The sequence below is a fragment of the Orussus abietinus genome, unplaced genomic scaffold, assembly GCF_000612105.2.
Source record: "Orussus abietinus isolate OABI.00-Male unplaced genomic scaffold, Oabi_2.0 scaffold154, whole genome shotgun sequence".
NCBI classification, from domain to species: domain Eukaryota; kingdom Metazoa; phylum Arthropoda; class Insecta; order Hymenoptera; family Orussidae; genus Orussus; species Orussus abietinus.
Genome location: NW_019394391.1, coordinates 82,956 through 98,445, shown reverse-complemented (window position 1 = coordinate 98,445; position 15,490 = coordinate 82,956). Strand labels below are relative to the sequence as shown.

Here is a 15,490-nt window from a genome sequence, read left to right as displayed (position 1 = left end):
AGTCAAGGATTGCCGAGGGGAGCCGAGGAGAGCCGAGGGGAGCCGAGAGGAGCCGAGGGGTGCCGAAGGGAACCGAAGGCGTCCCGAGGTTCCGGGAGCGTGCCGGGAGCGTGCGCGGGGTCCGACCGATGCTAGAGAGCCGCGGGCCGCCCAAGAGGCCCTTCCTTGAGCAGGCCTTGGCCGGATGTGCCGAATGTGCGACCGGGGCTCGGGGTCGGCGGCGGCGAGGTGCTGAATCGCGCCGCACCGCGCGGTGTGTCGTCTCGTCGCGCCTCAAACAAAGATGGCGGCCAACCTCGAGGAGGAGCAGAGCCTGAGGGAGTGCGAGGAGTACGTGCAGCGCTACAACGTCCAGCAAGTCCTGAAGGACTGCATCGTGCAGCTGTGCGTGGGTCGCCCGGAGAACCCGGTCTCCTTCTTGAGGGAATACCTCCAAAAGTTGGAGAGGGTGAGTGACTCCAAGTGACTCGACATCGTCAGCTCGGAAGCATCGGCTGTCAGCTGGCCTGTCTATCTCTGTCCCTCCCCTCCCCGTCCACGCCTAGGCGGTCTGACGTCATCCCCCCACCACCGCTCGCCGTTCCCCACTCGCCCCGCCCCCTGGGATGGGAGGGGAGGGGAGGAGAGGGGAACAGCCAATCCCGACGCGAACTACGGCACGAGCTCCGCGTTGTTTTTTCACTTCCTGGAGCCGGGACTCGCAGTCGAGGCGAGACTAGAGATTTGACTATTCAAATTCCAACCCTCCTGCATATTACACGCTCGGGTGAATAAGCTTAGGTGAGATGAAAGTTCGAAAAGTGAGGTACAAAATCAACCCTCACGGGTGGATAGGTAGAGTCAGGAGACTTGCGTACGTGTTGGGGTAATACGTCATGTAATGTCCACGACTACCTCGATTTACGCGGTAAATTGTAACGCTATTTATGCGGTCAATATTTCTTTTGTTAAGATGTTCGAGATGAGTATGCGTTTCTATGCACTTGTATGTACTAGCTTTCTACGCGATTTTCGTTCACGTAGATGTGGAAACATATTAGAAAAAATGCATCAGGTTAGTTTAGCATTTCAAATATCGCGGGGAATTGGAAGGGTGACGGTGGCACCATCTAGCGGCGAGGCGTCGCAGTGGCGACGTGTCGTTCGGAAGAAAATTGTAGGAAATCTTTGAAATTTTAGTGGAAATTTTAAGACATTTTAGGAAATTTTGGGAAATTTTAGAAAGTTTGAGGAGATTCGAGGAAATCATTCGTTTGGATTTTCGTAATCCCGATCTGGCAACACTGTATAGAGGTATTTCGCCTAGGACGCGGAAGGTAAGGATGGTGAGGTTAGTGCGCGGGAAGAGGTCGACTTGGCGCCTCCCGGGCCGGCGGTTTAACCTCTATTCCCCCTCCTCCAGTTGCCGCCATTCCTCCCTCCACGCGTGCTCCAGTTTCTCCCCCCTCCTCTGCGCCCCCGAGGACCAATGGCGGCCGGTATTTAACAAGGTTAGCGAGGCCGACTCGCTTCCGATGGTCTCGCGTCGCCTCGCGTTATGAAGTTGATCGCGCCGGCCCCGCGGAGTGCACTCGCGGCGTAGACTCGCCGAGGGAACCTTCTCTCCTTCCGTCCACGCCCTGGCCATGGTACGTGGAGAGGTACCCGGGTGTGGGATGAGCTCCTTGACCTTCTTGGTCGTCTAGTCGGGTCGATTCTGTAACTCGAATCTCGTGAAAATCCTAAAAGTGACCACTTTCCCCGATTTCGTTACCATTCTCTATGGTAAAAACGTGACACTTCTCGCACTGAGTTCCTTCAGTTTGGAGATTTCACATTTTCACTTGGAGAATCGGACGAATAATCTCACGTGGGGTGAGCACTATCCCCGAAGTTACAGAATCGACCCCCTTGGTCGTCTAGCCGGGTCGATTTTGTAACTCGAATCTCGTGAAAATCCTAAAAGTGACCACCTTCCCCGATTTCGTAACATTCACCATGGGAAAAACGTGAGATACTTCGCGTGACGCTACTCGCACTGAGTTCCTTCAATCTCGAGATTTCACATTTTCACTTGGAGAATCGGACGAATAATCTCACGTGGGGTGAGCACTATCCCCGAAGTTACAGAATCGACCCCCTTGGTCATCTAGTCGGGTTGATTCTGTAACTCGAATCTCGTGAAAATCCTAAAAGTGACCACTTTCCCCGATTTCGTAACTTTCACCATGGTAAAAATGTGAGATACTTCGCGTGACACTGCTCGCACTGAGTTCCTTCAATCTCGAGATTTCACATTTTCACTTGGAGGATCGGACGAATAATCTCACGTGGGGTGAGCGCTATCGCCGGAGTTACAGAATCGACCCCCTTGGTCATCTAGTCGGCGCGAGGACCCATTTTTCCATAGACCCTGGTCGCCATAGACGGGTGGACACGGTTGATGGACACATCAGCTGTGGTCAGGGTTGTGTAGTGGCGCGTCATTCGACTTTTTTTACGTAAAATATTTAAGGTGATATAAAAGGTTCATTCTATACATCTATAACTTTAAAATGTCTATAAAACTTTTCTAAATATTGGACGCCCCGAATCGTTGAAAATTTTAGCATGTGATTATGGAGGCTTTAAGGAATAACATGGTACGAGTGAAATATCATTTTTAATAAAAGAAATTTTTATTTAGCCCGGACCAGAACCAATGCATATTTTCTTTGTTTGAGAAAAGAAATTCCACGAGCATTCTTTTTTAAGGCCTTCATAATCACGTGTTGAGTTTTGAACAAATTTTTTTTAATATTTTGACGATTATGTATATAGAATGACTCTTTTATATCACCTTAAGTTCAGTCTCCTTTGAGGTTGATGCGCGTTGTAGAGGATAATCGTTATTATCAGCGTTGACAAAAAACCACAGTGTTTGGACTTTCTTTTCTTTTTCGATACTCCTCGGTCGACGCGCTTGTCTCGGCTCGCTAGACGCCTTGAAATTATGGAACGAGGGGTAACGGGAGTGTTCAATCGCTCGAAATTACCGAATAAAGGGACACGAGAGTGTTCACTCGTCGAAAATTATAGAATAAGGGGTGGAGATTAGTTTACACGCCTAAAACTACAAAACGAAGGGGTGGAAACGTGTTTATCTGTTTTAAATTATGAAACTATGATATGCAAATTTGTTAATCCAACCAAAATTACTTAGTAAGGGAGAATTGAACTGTTCACTCGTTAACAGTTGCAGAATAAAAGGGTGGGCATTTGTTTACACGCCTAAAACTATAAAACGAAGGGATAGAAACGTGTTCACCTGTTTTAAATTATAGAATTAGGGAACGCAAATGTGTTTACACGGCCAAAATTACACAACAAAGGAGTACAAATTTATTCCCTTGTTTAAAACTACAAAACGAAGGGGTGGAAACGTGATCACCTATTAAAAAATGTGGAATCGAGGATGCAAATGTCGTTTATACGGCCAAAATGACAATAAGGATGGTTTATCCAAGACTACAGAACGAGGTGGCAGAAAATTGTTTCCACGTCCTGTGAACATCCGGAAGGTTATTTCCTCCGAGAATATTTGCCCGGGTTTACATCCAATCGGCGTTTGGGAGTAAACGGAACGACCTCCTTCGAGGGCGAGTACATCCCCGCGATCCATTTGCACACCCACGTACAACGCGTGTATATACACTCGTACACACACATATATATCTATCGCGCTTGTGGTGGCTGGATCTTGTAGGGATTCATCTGCAATATCGAATCCAGCAGGGGATTGTCTCGCCCCAGGGTGGCGAATAACGCCTATCTTGTAGAATTGGTTGTACAATCAGTTATAAGGGCACTCCTTGATGTTGTTGTGTTCTTTAGTTTTTTGGCCTTGGACGGGGAAGGGGTTACTTTTCATCTGCGATATGTAATTGAACAGGGAGTTGTCGCGCCCCAGGACGGCAAATAACGCCTATCTTGTAGAATTGGTTGTACAATCGATTATAAGGGCACTCCTTGATGTTGTTGTAGTATTTAGTTTTTCGGTCTTGGACCTAGAAGGGGTTACTTTTCATCTGCGATATGTAATTGAACAGGGGATTGTCACACCCCAGGGCGAAGAATAACACCTATGGTGCAGTGTTGGTAGTACAATCAGTTATAAGGGCACTCCTTGATGTTGTTGTGTTATTTAGTTTTTTGGCTTTGAACGGGGAAGGGGTAACTTTTATACTGCGATATATAATTGAACAGGGGATTGTCACGCCCCAGGACGGAGAATAACGCCTATCTTGTAGTATTGGTCGTACAATCAATTATAAGGGCCCTCGTTGATGTTGTGTTATTTAGTTTTTTGGCCTTAGACCAAGAAGGAGTAACTTTTATACTGCGATATGTAATTGAACAGGGGATTGTCACGCCCCAGGGCGGAGAATAACACCTATGGTGCAGTGTTGGTAGTACAATCAATTATAAAGGCACTCCTTGATGTTGTTGTGTTCTTTAGCTTTTTGATCTTAGACCGGGAAGGAGTAACTTTTATACTGCGATATGTAATTGAACAGGGAGTTGTCACGCCCCAGGGCGGAGAATAACACCTATGGTGCAGTGTTGTTAGTACAGTCAATTATAAAGGCACTCCTTGATGTTGTTGTGTTCTTTAGTTTTTTGACCTTAGACCGGGAAGGAGTAACTTTTATACTGCGATATATAATTGAATAGGAAGTTGTCACGTCCCAGGGCGGAGAATAACGCCTATCTTGTAGTATTGGTCGTACAATCAATTATAAGGACCCTCGTTGATGTTGTTGTGTTATTTAGTTTTTTGGCCTTAGACCAAGAAGGAGTAACTTTTATACTGCGATATGTAATTGAACAGGGGATTGTCACGCCCCAGAGCGGCGAATAACACCTATGGTGCAGTGTTGTTAGTACAGTCAATTATAAAGGCACTCCTTGATGTTGTTGTGTTCTTTAGTTTTTTGACCTTAGACCGGGAAGGAGTAACTTTTATACTGCGATATATAATTGAACAGGGGGTTATCACGCCCCAGGGCGGAGAATAACGCCTATCTTGTAGTATTGGTAGTACAATTAATTATAAGGGCCCTCGTTAATGTTGTTGTGTTGTTTAGTTTTTTGGCCATAGACCTTGTAGCCTTCACATTCACGTCGTGTAATTTCAAACAATTAGATGCATTCCGTTAGTAGAAAAGTGTCATGGTAAAAACATAATCCCTCAGATACCCTTTTTACATTATTTTAAGCTGTGTGGACAGAAGAAGGGCGCGCGTCGTCCCACGTGGCATGGGGCATGAACGTAGTGTGCATAGAGAAGGATGCACGGACGAAGAATGCACACCCAATGACACCCTTGATATTCTTGTGACGCACTGATCTATATACTAACTGGATAGCTGATACCTATTTGCTCTATACGAAGAGGTTAGCGACGCATTCAAGGCACACCATCGCCACTAAATATGGCGATACCAAACAAAGTACCATTTGCACATGCGCAGAAAGAGCTGCAGTGCTCTGAGGTTGTCCAATATTCCAAATTTAAATTATTCCAATCCAAAATTTAATTGACCTGGAAATCACAGATGGCGCAGGGGGTCCCTCTGCAGTCAATTAGGGCCTCAAAAACCATGAATCCAGAGGATTTCTTGAGTTTTACTTGGATTTCTTTATAATTATTGTACGGAAACGACATATGGAGTGTGCCATTTAGTACAACACCAAAATGGCGTCGAGCTCTCATATTTCGATCGATATACAATTATCGAAGGCTCCGATATGAGAAAAGAAAGGGCCAGGACAATTTTACGACAATTTAGAACACTCTGGTAATCGATAAACTCGCATTTGAACGGGATAAAGGCAAAAAAAGTGTTGTGTGCGCTTCTATGCCAAAACGATGGGATTACGAGGTCTCGGAGCGAAAATTTAATTGACCTGGAAATCACAGATGGCGCAGAGGGTCCCTCTGCAGTCAATTAGGGCCTCAAAAACCATGAATCCAGAGGATTTCTTGAGTTTTACTTGGGTTTCTTTATAATTATTGTACGAAAACGACATATGGAGTGTGCCATTTGGTACAATATCCAATATAATTCGACGCAGCAGTGAATATAAATACGGACGTCGGCAACGTAGGTATTTAGAAGAATCTCTTTTACCGACGTCGATGAATTTTCTCGGTGGTTTGATCTCTCCTTAAGATCCGTGATTTCCTGGGCGAATAACCCCTCGGCTATTTATTCTTTTATGGAAAGGCACTTTCACGCCTGGAGTTAGAGGAGGGATTTAAGGGAGGGCGGCTCCCGAGGGATACTTTCGGGAGGACAAATACAAAATTCATTAGATTCCCTCCCTTTTCTCTACTTTTTGGGGATCTTCACGACAACGGGTGTTTCTTGCTCGAGGGTGCGACGGAAATGGAGCCGGGACGAGGGCGCCGGTTCCCGAGGGATGATTCCTGGAACAGGAGGACTCAGTTAGGTCGATTCCACTTTCGCCTTCACTTCTGGGCTGGTGTTCCCCGCTTGCGATAAAATAACATGCTGGACACGTCGATTGCGGGCCGGTGGAAATATTTTTAAAGGACGTGCATGGAAGCTCTAATTTTGGACTCTGGAAAGTCGCTTTCCCGGGAATTCTTCACTCGTAGGCGTTTAAAATCATCCGAAAGGGATGTGAAAGTGTGACATATACGTAAGAAAACGTGAAAACGTTTGTAAAAGTTTTCTCCATACTGGGTGCAGCCGATTTATCTTAAACTTTAGCTCGCCATTATGGAGGCCCTAAGGACTAAGGAATTTTTTATTTAGCCCAGACCAGAACCAAAGTGGTGACGAGCTCTCGTATTTCGATCGATATACAATTATCGAAGGCTCTGATATGAGAAACGAAAGGGTCAGGACAATTTTACGACAATTTAGAACACTCTGGTAATCGAGAAACTCGCATTTGAACGGGATAAAGGCAAAAAAAGTGTTGTATGCGCTTCTATGCTAAAACGATGGGAATACGAGGTCTCGGAGTGAAAATTTAATTGACCTGGAAATCACAGATGGCGCAGGGGGTCCCTCTGCAGTCAATTAGGGCCCCAGAAAGCATGAATCCAGAGGATTTCTGGAGTTTTACTTCGATTTCTTTATAATTATTGTACGAAAACGACAGGTGGAGTATGCCATTTGGTACAATACCCAATATAATTCGACACAGCTGTCAATATAAAAACGAACGTCGGCAACGTAGGCATTTAGAAAAATCTTCTTTACCGACGTCGATCAAGTTCCTCTACGTGCTTCACTTCACCTTAACTTCTGTCATCGGAGGTGAATTGCTTAGAAATGTGGGTTGAGCGTTGACGATAAAGATTACGTATTATCGCCTGTCGTCACAGGGCCGGGAAGTTCCATATTTCGGGCGACCCCGAAGAGCGGACACTCCAAAGTTAGAACCCGAGCAGACTCTATGTTTAGAGCCGGCCTGGTTCCGCTCTCCGCCGACTCCTGGCTCCAGGCGACACCGAATTAACGTGGTGCCGGAAGTGGACTGTTCCTGGATTACCCTTCCACGAGTACTAAATGGCATATCCCATACATCGTTTCCATGGAATAATTATAAAGAAATCCAAGTAAAACTCCAGAAATTCTCCGGATTCATGGTTTTTGAGGCCCTAATTGACTGCAGAGTGACCCCCCTGCGCCATCTGTGATTTCCGTGTCAATTAAATTTTCCCTCCGAGACCTCGTATTCCCATCGTTTTAGCATAGAAGCGCATACAACACTTTTTTTGCCTTTATCCCGTTCAAATGCGAGTTTATCGATTACCAGAGTGTTCTAAATTGTCGTCAAATTGTCCTGACCCTTTGGATTCTCATATCGGAGCCTTCGATAATTGTATATCGATCGAAATATGAGAGCTCGACGCCATTTTGGTTCTGGTCTGGGCTGAGTTAAACAATTTTTTCCAAAAATCCAAATTTTGAATTTGTCAGGGCAATTCTTAGATGATCAGGTGTGACGTGTCAAAGTTTCGGACAGTTAGGTCTAATACCCTTAAAAAAAAGTGTTGTATTCGAATCGACTGATTTGAAGGGGGTTTCACTTCACCTTAAGATCACAGAAGTTAAGCGACGTCGGGCGCGGTTGCACCTTGGATGGGTGACCGTCAAGGGTATCATTGACGAAAAAAAAAGCCAATGGTACTTGGCCCTTAGTTGAAAGGATCGAAATCCAAATAAACATAAAAAAAAAACCCTAGGAGTTTCTTGACGACATATTACCACTTGGGGGTATCTCCATGTGTAACCTTCACGCGCATGTCCTCCAGGAGCAGGCCCTCGATGCGAAGCAGCAAAGCGCCACCAGCCCTGAGGACACGGAGGACATGCCGGCAGGCCAGCAGGGTCCCCAGATCCCTCGGCGTCGGGGCGGCATCTCGGCCGAGCCCGTCACCGAGGAGGACGCCACCAGCTACGTCAAGAAGGTCGTCCCCAAGGACTACAAGACCATGGCCGCCCTGAGCAAAGCCATCGCCAAGAACGTCCTCTTCGCGCACCTCGACGAGAACGAGCGGTCCGACATCTTCGATGCCATGTTCCCGGTCACCTTCCTGCCGGGGGAGCCGATCATTCGGCAAGGTTCGTGCTTGTATCATTGGATTAGTTTACCCCGCTTGGTACACGTACCAAAGTCCTGGATTTATTAAACTGTCGGTGTAAACGGTCGTGTGTCGCATTTGTACGGTACGCTTGAAAAGTGAGTATCGTATAGTCTTGGGTCAGCATTGTTTACGCTGGTGGTTTGATAAAACCACGTCTTCAATACACGTACTAAGAGAGTGCATTAAGGCTCAGTTTACAGCGGCCATTGGTACGCGAATCTCAGGCCTGGATTTATTAAACTGTCGATGTAAACGGTCGTGTGTCGCATTTGTACGGTACGCTTTAAGAGTGCGTATCGTATAGTCTTGGATCAGCATTGTTTACACTGGTGGTTTGATAAAACCACGTCTTCAATGCACGTACCAAGAGAGTGCATTAAGGCTCAGTTTACAGCGGCCATTGGTACGCGTACCAGAGGCCTGGATTTATTAAACTGTCGGTGTAAACGGTCGTGTGTCGCATTTGTACGGTACGCTTGGAGAGTGCGTATCGTATAGTTGTAGGTCAGCATTGTTTACACTGGTGGTTTCATAAAACCAGGCCTTCAATGCACGTACCAAGAGAGTGCAATAAGGCTCCGTTTACAGCGGTCGGTGCATTCAGTTTGAAGATAAGTTTTTTAAACATTTTAACGTTTTATATATATGTTATAGAGCGACCCTTTTACATAACCTTTATGAACATTATTTGGGTTTTAGGCGATGAAGGCGACAACTTCTACGTGATCGACCAGGGCGAGGTCGAGATCTTCGTGAACGGCGAGCTGGTGACGACGATCGGCGAGGGCGGCAGCTTCGGGGAGCTCGCCCTCATCTACGGCACCCCGAGGGCGGCCACGGTCAGGGCGAAGACGGACGTGAAGCTCTGGGGCATCGACAGGGACTCCTACAGGAGGATACTCATGGGCTCGACCATCCGCAAGCGGAAGATGTACGAGGAGTTCCTCTCCAGGGTGTCCATTCTGGGTGAGTAGGGGTCAGCAGACCTGGGAGTCGATTCTGTAACTTTGGCGCGAGTGCTCACTTCTCGGACTGTCACCTCACGTGAGTTTATTCGCCCCTTTTTCGAGTGAAAATGTGAGATCTGACTGAAGGAACTTGGTTCGAGATCTCGGAGTTTGTCGAGAAGTGTCACGTGAAGCATCTCACATTTTGACGATAGTGAAATTTATGGAATCGCAGATGTTCACTTTCAGAATTTTCACTAGATTCGAGGTGCAGAATCGTCTCCCAGTTCCTTCTATTACTATGTCCATGGGTAAGACGAAAGCGTAAACCAGGCCGAATAAACTCACACGATGAAACTGCGAGAGCGCTCACTTCTCGCACTTTCATCTCACGTGGGTTTATTCGCCGAATTACTTATTCGCTATATGAATGGTCTCGCATTTTCACCACCAAAACGTTCCGTAATACTGCGAGCTCCTCACTTTTCACATTTTCGTTCAAGTTGCTTTACGTAATAGACCCCCTGGTTTTAACCGGTGCTTTTCCCCGACAGAGTCTCGCATTTTCACCCTCAAAAACGTTCCGTAATACCACGAGCTCCTCACTTTTCACATTTTCGTTCAAGTTGCTTTACGTAATAGACCCCCTGGTTTTAACCGGTGCTTTTCCCCGACAGTCTCGCATTTTCACCCCCAAAAACGTTCCGTAATACCGCGAGCTCCTCACTTTTCACATTTTCGTACAAGTTGCTTTACGTAATAGACCCCCTGGTTTTAACCGGTGCTTTTCTTCGACAGAGTCCCTGGACAAATGGGAGAGGTTGACGGTGGCCGACGCGCTGGAGCCCGTGGCCTTCGAGGACGGGGAGACGATAGTGCGCCAGGGCGAGCCTGGGGAGGACTTCTACATCATCGTCGAGGGCACGGCGGTGGTTCTGCAGCAGCGCACCGAGGGCGAGGAGCCTGCCGAGGTTGGCCGACTCGGGCCCTCGGACTACTTCGGTAAGTTCTTTTCCTTGATGAAAGTGCGAGAAGCGAGCACTCTCACCCACGATATAGGAATAGGGGGTACCAGAGTTTTGTAATTCCCCATTTTTCGAGCTTTTTCACGTATATTACGTAACAAAGTAGTTCACCGAAGAAAATCGTAGAAAATCAGCAACGGCGTCTGCTAGGTTATAAACGTCTTTTATCACACATGTAAACACGGAAATATTTTAAGGAACAATTAATTAATGTGGCGCTTGTATTCAAAATTCTTGAGGACTTTACATTTCCAATGCAGTGGATTCCCCGGATGCATATATGTACCCAGTGAACACTGTTATATAACTGTTGGGTAAATGTTACGTTTTCGAAACTAACATGTTACGTAGCATAAAAGTAACATGTTACGTAGCATAAAAGTAACATGGAAGTTAGATGTTAGGTATTATTTCCCACTCGGTAAGGTAACATGTTACATTAATGTTATAATTTCAGTTACCTTAAAATAATACTAATTTTTCATACATTTACCATAATAAAAAAGAAATTATGTAACGATAACCTATCTGATTTTATTTAAAGACAATTAGGATTTCATTCGACTAGCATACAATGACCGATAATGTATATGCGCGTACGAATTAAAGTCACATTTTCTCATACGAATAGTAAACAAAATATGACATATATTAATCTTATGACAATGACGAGGACGATGATGTAATAAAATAAATGACGGCACCAATGTAGTTCCGTTTTGTTAAAAATATGTGCTGCATATACACAGTAATATCAGGACGGTAACATAATGTAAAATGAGAATAACAAAATTATGCTACATTTATATAGATACGATAGTAACAAATGTAACGTAACCTGTTAGCTCCATGTTACATAACCGTTAAGTTACTGCATTGTAACAAATGTCACGTAACTAGTTAGCTCTGTGTTACGTAACCGTTAGCTTATTACATTGTAACAAACGTTGTGTTATTTATTAGTTTTAAGTTACGTGACTGTTAGGTTAGGTGTTCAGTGGGCTTTTGCAACTAGCCGATATACCTAACTCTTGGTTCTTGTCCAGGTGAGATCGCCCTGCTGCTGGACAGGCCTCGGGCGGCGACCGTGGTGGCCCGGGGCCCCCTGAAGTGCGTCAAACTGGACAGAGCTCGCTTCGAGCGCGTCCTCGGACTCTGTGCGGACATCCTGAAGCGCAACATCACCCAGTACAACAGCTTCGTCTCGCTCTCCGTATAGCCGACTCGCCAGCTCGACGAGGGTCCGGCTTATTTCCGCGGAACCACCTCTCTCGGCGTTCTCCTTTTTTTAATTTCATTAATACTTTAATAATTAATGTACTATCTCAACCAATGATACACGGATATTATATGATAGCTAGAGGCGCAGTAATAAACGATATTGCTACCGCCCTGGAGTCGGTCAATCGCGGCTTCGAGAGCAGCGAGGTGGAGGCCCTACTTTACATATTTACAATGGAACTCCTTGGGAGAGACTTGCGCGAGTCTCGAGGATTTAAGGGGATGTGAAAGCGGCATCCGAAAGCTCAATTGTTCATAAAACTCATCTTCAAACTGGGTGTCTCAAATCGTTTCATACTTTGAAACGTGAATATGGAGACCCTAAGGTAGGTCCTGAAACTCGAGAAATTTCATTTTTTATAAACTATTTTTAAAATACCTATAAAGAAATTTGAAAAGAATTGAAATTTCATGAGGTTCAGGACCTTCCTTATAGTCTCCTTATTCACGTTGCAGTTTCAATCTATTCCGTAAATCGAATTGGGAGAAAAGTTTTGTAAATGAAACCTCTTCGACGCCACTTTTACATCCCCTTAAGGTGATATGAAAATGTGACACATACATAACAAAAAGTCATAATATTTATAAAAAATGAAATTTCATGAGTGCCAGGCCCTTCCTCGTAGCCTCCACATTCACGTTTTAAAGTTTGAAACGATTCGATACACCCAAAAAAGTTTTATAAACATTTTGACGTTTTATTATGTATATATCAGACTTTCATATCACCTTAAGGTGATGATAAGTTGTTATGTACATATAAGACTTTCATATCACCTTAAGGTTATGATAAGTGTTGTTATGTATATATCACACTTTCATATCACCTTAAGGTGATGATAAGTGTTGTTATGTATATATCACACTTTCATATCACCTTAAGGTTATGATAAGTGTTGTTATGTATATATCACACTTTCATATCACCTTAAGGTTATGATAAGTGTTGTTATGTATATATCACACTTTCATATCACCTTAAGGTGATGATAAGTTGTTATGTACATATCACACTTTCATATCACCTTAAGGTGATGATAAGTGTTGTTATGTATATATCACACTTTCATATCATCTTAAGGTGATGATAAGTATTGTTATGTACATATCACACTTTCATATCACCTTAACCCGAGAAATCCGTGAAAAGGAATTGCCTAACCAGTCCAGGACTAATTTCAAAGCGAAATGGCAGTCGCCCTGACGGCAGCGCTGAGCAGAGGGTTCGGGTCTGGCTCCTCCGTCATGACGTTGACCTTGGTCCACTCCCTGTGCTTGTTGCTCTGCCTCAGGGCGTCGATGACGGCCTGGACGTAGAGGCCGTCCTCGAAGCTGGCCGCCGAGGAGACGGGGTTCTTGATCCACCCGCTCTTGTCCTCCACGGGCTGGAAGGCCTCCCGGAGGGCGCCGATCATGTTCCTGAGGCCCCTGGAGTACGGCCAGGGGACGTTCTCTCCGGCGGAGGTGTCGCGATCCTCCGGACTCTCCTTGTCGAGGTACAGGACCTCCTCGGGCTCCAGGGCGTCTCGCTCCCCTCGGCGGCCGTATAGGTCGCCTCCTCGGGCTATCAGGTAACCGCCACCCCCACACACCAGCACCTGGAATTAATTTACTGCGTTATGTTACCCAGGTGGTGTACCCGAGGAGAATCTAACCGATGATTAAGGTGAAGTGAAACGCGTCGAGAAAATCTTATCGACGTCGGTAAAAGATATTTTTCTAAATACCTACGTTACCGACGTTGTGAGAAGAATACCCTTAAAAGAAGAGTGTCTTATTCGAGTAGACTGATTTTAGGGTGGTCATCATTTAACCTTAAATTATCGATATTTGAGAAACGCTACTAGTACCTCCTGCGTCAACTGGCCCTGCAGGTGGTTGCTCAGGGTCGCTGTCACCAGGGTCCCCTCCGACAGCTCCATCTGGAAGGTGCAGAAGTCCGGAGAGGTAATATAGCGAATCCCATTTATCTTCCTCGTTGTCTGGGTGAAGGTGCGTACCACTGCGTGCACCCTGGATACGCGTTGTTTCACTAGGTGGAAGATTAGGTCGATGACATGTGTTCCGACCAGAGCCAGGATGCCACCTCCCATCGTCTCGTCACACAGCCAGTCGTAGTCTGAAAATGGGATCGAGCGGAGTTAATAAGAATCATTTCCTTAAAACAGTACAAAATCGCTGGTTTCTTTTAAATCAGGATTTTTTAAAATATCTTAAGGTGTTACGAAAGGGTCATAGTGTATATATAAAGACGTCGGAATATTTATAATACTCTTCAAACTGGGTGTACTGAATCGTGTGAAACTTCAGCATATTCAAGTTAGAGAATTCCTTTAGATCAACGTCAAATTAGAGAATCTATATTAACGTCAAGCTAGAGAATCTATATTAACGTCAAGCTAGAGAATCTATATCAATGTCAAGCTAGAGAATCTATATCAACGTTAAGTTAGAGAAACTCGCTACGAGATATCGAGCTTACCGTCGTGCAGCATCGTTCCCATTTGCACTCGAATATCGATGACCGTAACGGGGCCATATAGGAAGCCTTCCTCGAGAGCCTTCTTCATACGAGTGAACGCAGGGAGAAACCTCAAACTGTGATTGACGATGCTTATCAAGGATGGGTAATACTGAGCCGCTCTGACCATTTTTAAGGCCTCGCTCTGGCTGAGAGCAATCGGTTTGTCGCACACGACGTGCTTACCTATTCCCAAAGCTTTGACGGCTATTTGAGCGTGCAGACTTGGCGAGCACATGATAAATATCAGGTCGACGTCTTTCCTAAGGAGGACGTCGTCCACATGACTCGTGTGGAAAGGAATCGAGAGCTGGGTGGCGATTTCTGCGGCCTCCGCCAAAGTTCGGCCCCATACCGCCTCGATTTTAAAGCCTTGTGCTCTCAGAATGGGAACGATTACCTTCACGATGCTCCCCGTGCCAAATAATCCAATTCCGGGCAACATAATTGCCGGTTTTTCAGGTTAAATGCTTCGTACGTTTGACATTTCACGTTGATCGGAAACAAACATAGCAGGATTAAATATGGCGCTGTACGGGGTACGCGATAAGTCCGCTAGATGGCGCCACCACGCTTATTCCAAGATATGAGAACAGTTTTGTAAAGGTCGGTATTCATGATTAAAGCATTTGACACTGTTTCCACCAAGCCAAGCAGTCGATTCTGTATTTTTGGTGTAAATGCTCATTTTTCGCACTGTCATATCACGAGAATTTACTTATCGGATTCTATATCTATCGAGTGAAAATGTGAGATCTCTAGTCTGAAGGTACTCGGCTCGATTCTGTAACTTGAATCTAGTGAAAATTCTAAAAATGAACATCTCCCGCGATTCTGTAACATTCACTATGGTAAAAATGTGAGATACTTCGCGTGACAACTCGATCAGACACTCCGAGATCTCGAATCACGGTTCCCTCAATCTAGAGATTTCACATTTTCACTTGGAGAACCGGGCGAATAAACTCACGTGAGACGAAAGTGCGAGAAGTGCGCACTCTCGTCAGAGTCATAGAATCGACTTCCTCGTCGACTAGTCTCCCACGAAGTTTCTCACATTTTCATCACA

The 15,490-nt window shown here is 45.4% G+C and overlaps 2 protein-coding genes across 4 annotated transcripts; one reads left to right on the top strand and one right to left on the bottom strand.

Moving 5' to 3' along the window:
* The first annotated feature begins 54 nt into the window (after window positions 1-54).
* On the top strand, window positions 55-12,011 carry LOC105695993 (cAMP-dependent protein kinase type I regulatory subunit). Of its 2 annotated transcripts, none has more exons than XM_012418094.1 (5): window positions 55-448; window positions 8,315-8,624; window positions 9,347-9,613; window positions 10,393-10,596; window positions 11,666-12,011. In XM_012418094.1, the coding sequence occupies exons 1-5, from the start codon at window positions 284-286 to the stop codon at window positions 11,836-11,838; spliced, it is 1,119 nt and encodes a 372-aa protein (XP_012273517.1). In that variant the 5' UTR covers window positions 55-283; the 3' UTR covers window positions 11,839-12,011. The 2 variants fall into 2 exon arrangements, with proteins under 2 accessions (XP_012273517.1, XP_012273518.1); XM_012418095.2 differs by lacking the exon at window positions 55-448 and adding an exon at window positions 1,500-1,628.
* A 956-nt stretch (window positions 12,012-12,967) lies between these two features.
* Window positions 12,968-15,323, bottom strand: LOC105695977 (glucose-fructose oxidoreductase domain-containing protein 2). 2 transcript variants are annotated; one of them, XM_012418062.1, is made up of 4 exons: window positions 14,383-15,323; window positions 13,901-14,019; window positions 13,751-13,822; window positions 12,968-13,498 (listed from the first exon to the last, which is right to left on the bottom strand). In XM_012418062.1, exons 1-4 carry the CDS (start codon window positions 14,864-14,866, stop codon window positions 13,079-13,081), a joined length of 1,095 nt encoding a protein of 364 aa, XP_012273485.1. In that variant the 5' UTR covers window positions 14,867-15,323; the 3' UTR covers window positions 12,968-13,078. The 2 variants fall into 2 exon arrangements, with proteins under 2 accessions (XP_012273485.1, XP_012273484.1); XM_012418061.2 differs by having other exon boundaries at window positions 13,751-14,019.
* Between the last annotated feature and the right edge of the window lie 167 nt (window positions 15,324-15,490).